At 36.8% G+C, this 8,295-nt stretch overlaps 1 protein-coding gene across 1 annotated transcript in view; it reads left to right on the top strand.

Annotated features, from left to right (window-relative positions):
* The first annotated feature begins 891 nt into the window (after positions 1–891).
* Positions 892–8,295, top strand: part of LOC127670603 (vomeronasal type-2 receptor 116-like) — a 45,326-nt gene continuing 37,922 nt past the window's right edge. The window contains exon 1 of the mRNA XM_052165091.1: positions 892–1,106. Within this exon, the coding sequence (XP_052021051.1) occupies positions 892–1,106 (215 nt within the window). The remainder of the gene's footprint in view (positions 1,107–8,295) is intronic.

The following is an 8,295-nucleotide window of genomic DNA, read 5'->3' as shown; positions in this document are numbered from 1 at the left end:
ATACATATACATATACATATATATATATGTATATATTCATTGTTCCAGGATGGATAAAGAACAAATTATTAACCTGATTTCTACCTTGAAATTAAGTTATGCATCTGAAGTAATAACTTCACCTTGGTAGTAGGTTACACAACAATGTGACACAAATGTGACACAAGGGTATGCAGGAGTAAACTGGCCAAGTATTGGTATGTAGACATGCATGTATGAAAGATAGAATTGTCTCAGAACCCTAAGAACCATACGAGAGTAAAAAGTGAACTTAAGACCAATACTATTAAGTTTTTTGGAGCATGGTGCACCTTTAATTAAGTTCATCAGTTCTTGGTATGGGTCTTTAATGTGTATTTATATTTTTCCAACAGTGATTTCCTTTGATGTGATATGTGGGCATTATCTTGAAAGGCTCTCGAATAAATTCTTTCTTGGTAAACATTTTAGGCCATAAACACAGAGGCAGAAAGCAACACTGGGGTGTTTCAGTCTTGGAGTAATTATTGTCATTCCTAGTGGAAATGAAAGCATGTCCTTTGATGCTGTAACCTGTTTGTCACTGAGTGAGGTGACTCATATGGATAGCCTGAAGGATAAAGTGCCATAGAATTCTCACAGGGTGAATGGAAGTATCCTTGCACATATCTCTGGCTGATTAGAGTGTAATATTCTGTCATCATGTCAACAACAACAGTGTAAACACACACACACTCACACACACACAGGCACACACATGCAAACACATATGAGCACTGAATATATATGTATATATATATATATATATATATATATATATATATATATATATATATATATATATATATGTATGTAACACACCATAGGTTGTACCATCCCACGACTTAGATCTTGGCAGAAACATCTCTTAATATGCTCTTCCCTTGGCTTTTTATCTTCTGGTTTTTACAGATGCGAACACCCATCTGGATCATTGCAGCCCCTTTTGGCCTAACAGAATCAGAACATGTACTGCAACATGATGGGTCTGTGGTCATTGGTGCATTTTTTCCTCTCATAGGTGACACTGCTTCAAGTTTAAAAATAGATTGGAAAACATTACCTTTGGGCACATCTAATGATTTATGGTAAGTGATTTGTAGCAACTCATTTTTAAATATTCGTTTGTCCTACTTTAAGTGTGGATTTGAACCTTATTCCAAAAATTTCTCCTCATGAGGTTTCCTTCATATATTCCCTTCCAAGATCCTCTGTTTAATTTTCTTTTCTTGATGACTCCTTATGTCCTCTCAAGTGAGAAGAGAAATATGTCATTACAGAGTTTTGTGTTTCATACTTGGTCATTGCAGTTTGATCACCTTTCACCATGCTGTCTGCAATTCCTCAAACTGTGAGCACATATTATGCTAGTCCTGTGCTACAAGGGATGTTGGCAGTAGCCTAACACAACACTTCAGAGAATCGCGGAGTTTCATTTGTGATTGTATTAGAGCAGGTAATACCTTTGTAATCTGTGACATTGTAATACCTCCTCAGGTTCTAGAGTGATCAGTGTTGTTTGTGTCAGCTGACACAGATTTGAATGCAGTGATGGCAGAATTAGAAATTTATCTCTCTTCACTTTTATTTTCTATCCTTACCATTTTGCAGAGTATTGAAAGCTAATATTTTTAATTCATATGATTTCAGATTTTTATCCATTACAACCTATTTAATTTATAAATTTCCACTATGCAATACTTGATTTCATGAATTTATTCATACAGGAATATTCTGAGATTATGTCACTGAAGGCTCTTTCCTAGACAGTCTAATATCTGCAGGAACAGCAGATCTAGACAAAGTTTGCTTCAACTTCCTTGGTAATCTCAGACATAAATAGCAATGTACAATAATTTTTCAAGGAAATAAAGTGTATATTGTAGCATGCTGAAATTTCTATCAGGGTATATATAAAGTAAAGAACTGAAATAGAGAAACAAAGTACACACTCAACTCTGAATTCAACCTGGGGAAGGAAAACTATGCAATGAATGTCCTGCTTCTGGTTAGTTGCTGGAAAATTGCTGAATGTCTAAGTGGATTTAGTCTAAGTAGAAACATTGCTAACACTTTGCTAGCAAATTGGTATGTTGATAAATTGTTAGGTCAAGACAGTGTAGAAGGGAAATGATTCAGAAATAAAACATCATTAGGTGAAGAAGACATCTTTTCATATTTTGAAATAAATTTTAATATTAAAGATGATCAGAGTAATCCAAAAGTTCACAACCAGCTGAAATATTTCATGTGGCTCTCTAAATGCCCCAGGTATATATCTTTTTTAACTTTGCAAGAACCATGGATGCACTTGATAAATCTTTTACACTGTTGTGCAGTTGCACCACATCAGGAACCACTTTGCACTATGCCCCATGTCTGTCCAGACAGTGTAGTGGGAGCAATCTCACTGCAAAAGCACATTTGCAGTAGAACAGCTCATCAAATGCTAACAAGTGGAAAATGACTTGTCAGATGATTTAACAGGATATGAAATAAGACAACAGAATTTGGGAAGTGATTTCTTTTTTCATGTATGATAAATATATGTATAAAGTATAAATATATTAAAAATATTTATATTCTCCTTATTTAATGTAATTTAAAATTATCTAGTTTTCTACAAGAAAGGGTATCTGAATATAAAGTATTCATATAAAGTAAATATAGAGTAAGATCTATTAAATTTCATTCATGCTTCTGATTAAATCTTTTATAATAGAGTGATGCTGTGCACAGTCATTTTGAAAAAGGATCTTTCTTTTTTTTTTTTTTGTCTTTTTTTTATTTGATATAATTTATTTACATTTCAAATGATTTCCCCTTTTCTAGCCCCCCCCCCACTCCCCGAAAGTCCCGTAAGTCCCCTTCTCTTCCCCTGTCCTCCCTCCCACCCCTTCCCAGTTCCCCGTTCTGGTTTTGCCAAATACTGTTTCACTGAGTCTTTCCAGAACCAGGGACCACTCCTGCTTTCTTCTTGTATCTCATTTGATGTGTGGATTATGTTTTGGGTATTCCAGTTTTCTAGGTTAATAACCACTTATTAGTGAGTGCATACCATGATTCACCTTTTGAGTCTGGGTTACCTCACTTAGTATGATATTCTCTAGCTCCATCCATTTGCCTAAGAATTTCATGAATTCATTGTTTCTAATGGCTGAATAGTACTCCATTGTGTAGATATACCACATTTTTTGTATCCACTCTTCTGTTGAGGGATACCTGGGTTCTTTCCAGCATCTGGCAATTATAAATAGGGCTGCTATGAACATAGTAGAGCATGTATCCTTATTACATGGTGGGGAATCCTCTGGGTATATGCCCAGGAGTGGTATAGCAGGATCTTCTGGAAGTGAGGTGCCCAGTTTTCGGAGGAACCGCCAGACTGCTTTCCAGAGTGGTTGTACCAATTTGCAACCCCACCAGCAGTGGAGGAGTGTTCCTCTTTCTCCGCACCCTCTCCAACACCTGCTGTCTCCTGAATTTTTAATCTTAGCCATTCTGACTGGTGTAAGATGAAATCTTAGGGTTGTTTTGATTTGCATTTCCCTAATGACTAATGAAGTGGAGCATTTTTTAAGATGCTTTTCCGCCATCCGAAGTTCTTCAGGTGAGAATTCTTTGTTTAACTCTGTACCCCATTTTTTAATAGGGTTGTTCGGTTTTCTGGAGTCTAACTTCTTGAGTTCTTTATATATATTGGATATTAGCCCTCTATCTGATGTAGGATTGGTGAAGATCTTTTCCCAATTTGTTGGTTGCCGATCTGTCCTCTTGATGGTGTCCTTTGCCTTACAGAAACTCTGTAACCTTATGAGGTCCCATTTGTCAATTCTTGCTCTTAGAGCATACGCTATTGGTGTTCTGTTCAGAAACTTTCTCCCTGTACCGATGTCCTCAAGGGTCTTCCCCAGTTTCTTTTCTATTAGCTTCAGAGTGTCTGGCTTTATGTGGAGGTCCTTGATCCATTTGGATTTGAGCTTAGTACAAGGAGACAAGGATGGATCAATTCGCATTCTTCTGCATGCTGACCTCCAGTTGCACCAGCACCATTTGTTGAAAAGGCTATCTTTTTTCCATTGGATGTTTTCAGCCTCTTTGTCGAGGATCAAGTGGCCATAGGTGTGTGGGTTCATTTCTGGATCTTCAATCCTGTTCCATTGATCCTCCTGCCTGTCACTGTACCAATACCATGCAGTTTTTAACACTATTGCTCTGTAGTATTGCTTGAGGTCAGGGATACTGATTCCCCCAGATTTTCTTTTGTTGCTGAGAATAGTTTTAGCTATCCTGGGTTTTTTGTTGTTCCAGATGAATTTGATAATTGCTCTTTCTAACTCTGTGAAGAATTGAGTTGGGATTTTGATGGGTATTGCATTGAATCTGTATAGTGCTTTAGGCAAAATGGCCATTTTAACTATATTGATTCTACCGATCCATGAGCATGGGAGGTTTTCCCATTTTTTGAGGTCTTCTTCCATTTCCTTCTTCAGAGTCTTGAAGTTCTTGCCATACAGATCTTTCGCATGTTTGGTAAGAGTCACCCCAAGATACTTTATACTGTTTGTGGCTATTGTGAAGGGGGTCATTTCCCTAATTTCTTTCTCAGCCTGCTTATCCTTTGAGTATAGGAAGGCCACTGATTTGCTTGAGTTGATTTTGTAACCTGCCACTTTGCTGAAGTTGTTTATCAGCTGTAGGAGCTCTCTAGTGGAGTTCTTTGGGTCACTTAGGTAGACGATCATGTCGTCTGCAAATAATGATAGTTTGACTTCCTCCTTTCCAATTTGTATCCCTTTGACCTCCTTATGTTGTCGAATTGCCCGAGCTAGTACCTCAAGTACAATATTGAAAAGATAAGGAGAAAGGGGGCAGCCTTGTCTGGTCCCTGATTTCAGTGGGATTGCTTCAAGTTTCTCTCCGTTTAGTTTGATGCTGGCTACCGGTTTGCTGTATATTGCTTTTACTATGTTTAGGTATGGGCCTTGAATTCCTGTTCTCTCCAAGACTTTAAGCATGAAAGGATGCTGAATTTTGTCAAATGCTTTTTCAGCATCCAATGAAATGACCATGTGGTTTTGTTCTTTGAGTTTGTTTATGTAGTGGATTGTATTGATGGATTTCCGTATATTGAACCAACCCTGCATTCCCGGGATAAAGCCTACTTGATCATGATGGATGATCGTTTTGATGTGTTCTTGGATTCGGTTGGCAAGAATTTTGTTGAGTATTTTTGCATCGATGTTCGTAAGGGAAATTGGTCTGAAGTTCTCTTTCTTTGTTGGATCTTTGTGTGGCTTTGGTATCAGCGTAATTGTGGCTTCGTAGAAGGAATTGGGTAGTGTTCCTTCTGTTTCTATTTTGTGGAATAGTTTGAAGAGTATTGGTGTTAACTCTTCTTTGAAGGTCTGGTAGAATTCTGCACTGAAACCATCTGGTCCTGTGCTTTTTTTGGTTGGAAGACTTTCTATGACTCCTTCTATTTCTTTAGGCTTTATGGGACTGTTTAGATGGTCTAGTTGGTCCTGATTTAATTTTGGTATTTGGTATCTGTCAAGGAAATTGTCCATTTCCTCCAGATTCTCCAGTTGTGTTGAGTACAGGCTCTTGTAGTAGGATCTGATGATTTTTTGGATTTCCTCAGTTTCCGTTGTTATGTCTCCCTTTTCATTTCTAAGTTTGTTAATTTGGATACTTTCTCTGTGCCCTTTTGTCAGTCTGGCTAAGGGTTTATCTATCTTGTTGATTTTCTCAAAGAACCAGCTCCTAGTTTTGTTGATTTTTTGTATGGTTCTCTTTGTTTCTACTTGATTGATTTCGGCCCTGAGTTTGATGATTTCCTGCCTTCTACTCCTCCTGGGTGAAATAGCTTCTTTTTGTTCTAGGGCTTTCAGGTGTGTCATTAAGTTGGTAATGTATGCTCTCTCCATTTTCTTTTTGGAGGCACTCAGGGCTATGAGTTTTCCTCTTAGCACTGCTTTCATTGTGTCCCATAGATTTGGGTATGTTGTGTTTTCATTTTCATTGTGTTCTAAAAAGTCTTTAATTTCTTTCTTTATTTCTTCCTTGACCAAGGTGTCATTGAGTAGAGTATTGTTCAATTTCCACGTGTATGTGGGTTTTCTGTTGTTTCTGTTGCTATTGAAGACCACTTTTATTCCATAGTGATCAGATAGGAGGCATGGGATTAGTTCTATCTTTTTATATTTGTTGAGGTCTGTCTTGTGACCAATTATATGGTCGATTTTGGAGAAGGTACCATGAGGTGCTGAAAAAAAGGTATATTCTTTTGTTTTAGGATAGAATGTTCTATATATATCAGTTAAATCTAATTGGTCCAAAGCTTCAATTAGTTTCATTGTGTCCTTGTTTAGTTTCTGTTTTCCTGATCGGTCCATTGAGGAAAGTGCAGTGTTGAAGTCACCCACAATTATTGTGTTAGGTGCAATGTGTTTCTTTCTGACATCCTTCCTTTTCCATTTCTATGTGCACAAGTGCAAGTGTCAGGATCACAATGAACACAATGATCATGTGCTTTAGAGTGGCTAGAATTATGAGCCTTAACACTGGAGTTTCAATATACGTGTGTGTAATTGAACTCATTTTCTGATTTTTTATTATTAATCCAATTTGCAATAGTTTAGTGGAAGGTATTTTTTTAATCAAAAAAAATATTTTGGAATCATAAACAGCAGGCAAGCATGAAAACCCCTAGCTGAAGTGTTTCCCAATAAAATGAAGTCTACATGTTTGATCCATTTAATATACTGGTGTTTAAATAACTAACTTTTTTCAGCAAAAATATTGCTAGTGATGCCTTCAGTTACAAGGATATTTGGTGGATTTCAAATTACCCAAAACATCCTAATCATTAAACCGTAGTATTTTTGGTGTAAGGTGATTTAAATTAACTAAATAACATGACAATAGTACTGTGGAAGTGAAAGTACATAGTAATAAACAAAAGAACAAGTTCTTTTGGTTTTTTTTTTGTTTTGTTTTTGTTTTTTATTTGTTGTTTTTGTTTTTTGGAGACAGGGCTTCTCTGTATAGCCCTGGCTATCCTGGAACTCACTCAGTAGACCAGGCTGGCGTCGAACTCAGAAATCTGCCTGCCTCTGTCTCCCAGAGTTCTGGGATTACATGTGTGTGCAACCACCGCCTGGCAAAGAACAAGTTCTTTATACACACATGACACTAATATTTGTTACATTGTGAATATTCTTGCATTGTCCCTTAATCCCTATTTCTTACTTACTCTCTCCAAATCTGTACCTCAGAACTAATCCACTTGTCAGTGAGAACATGCCATGTTCATCTTCCTGGGTCTGGATAAGCTTGCTCTGGATAAATCTACTTCCAAATTCCATGATGCTCTATTAAAGAGTTGTGTACTATGGCAGTATGTAAACTTAACACATTTTTGTCTATTCTTTGACTGAGGGATATCTAGATTGCTTCTGGTTTCTGGCTGTTATGCAGTAAGTTGCAAAGAACATGGTTGAGCAAATGTCCTTGGGCACAACTGTAGAATATTTTGATGTATGCTCAGAAGAGGTATGGCTGGCTATTGAGTTGCTGATGGACAAGGTCACTGTAGAAGTTTGCCATGAATGGAGGAGCAAGCAAATCCTTTCCTTGAGGTCCTCACCAGTGTCAACTGTCACTTTTGTTTCTGATCTTAGCCAAGCAGACATGTGTAAGATGAAATCACGGAATCATTTTGATTTACATTTTTCTGTTGAATTTTGAACATTTATTTAAATGTTTCCCAGACACTTAAGATTTTTCTGTTGAAAATTCTGTTTAGATCTGTACTGCATTTTAATTGAAATATTTGATTTGTTGTTTTCTAGTCTCTTGAGTACTCTAAATATTTTGGATAATAGCTATCTGCAAGAAGTGGAATTGGTGAAAATCTTTCTGCATTCTGAAGACTGCTGTTTTGAACAACTGGTCTTTCCTTGGCCTTACCAAACCTTTTTTATTATCATTTTATTAGCTGTGATAATGTACAGCAACTGCATGATTGGTGTTCTGTTCAGAAAGTCTTTCCTCTTCAATGCATGCAACGGTTTGCCCTAATTTCTCTAGGATTAGATTCAGTATTTCTGGTCTAATGTTAATATCTTTGATCTATTTGGAATTTAGGTTTCTGCAAAACCTGGATGTGCAACTAGTTGCATTCTATAATCATTGACATCTAGTGAGACCACAACAATTCATGGAAAATACTTTCTTATTTACAATTGTATAATTTTTGGATTTTTATCTGAG

This window comes from Apodemus sylvaticus, chromosome 20, assembly GCF_947179515.1.
Source record: "Apodemus sylvaticus chromosome 20, mApoSyl1.1, whole genome shotgun sequence".
Taxonomy (NCBI): Eukaryota; Metazoa; Chordata; class Mammalia; order Rodentia; family Muridae; genus Apodemus; species Apodemus sylvaticus.
This window is presented reverse-complemented; position numbering and strand designations above follow the sequence as displayed.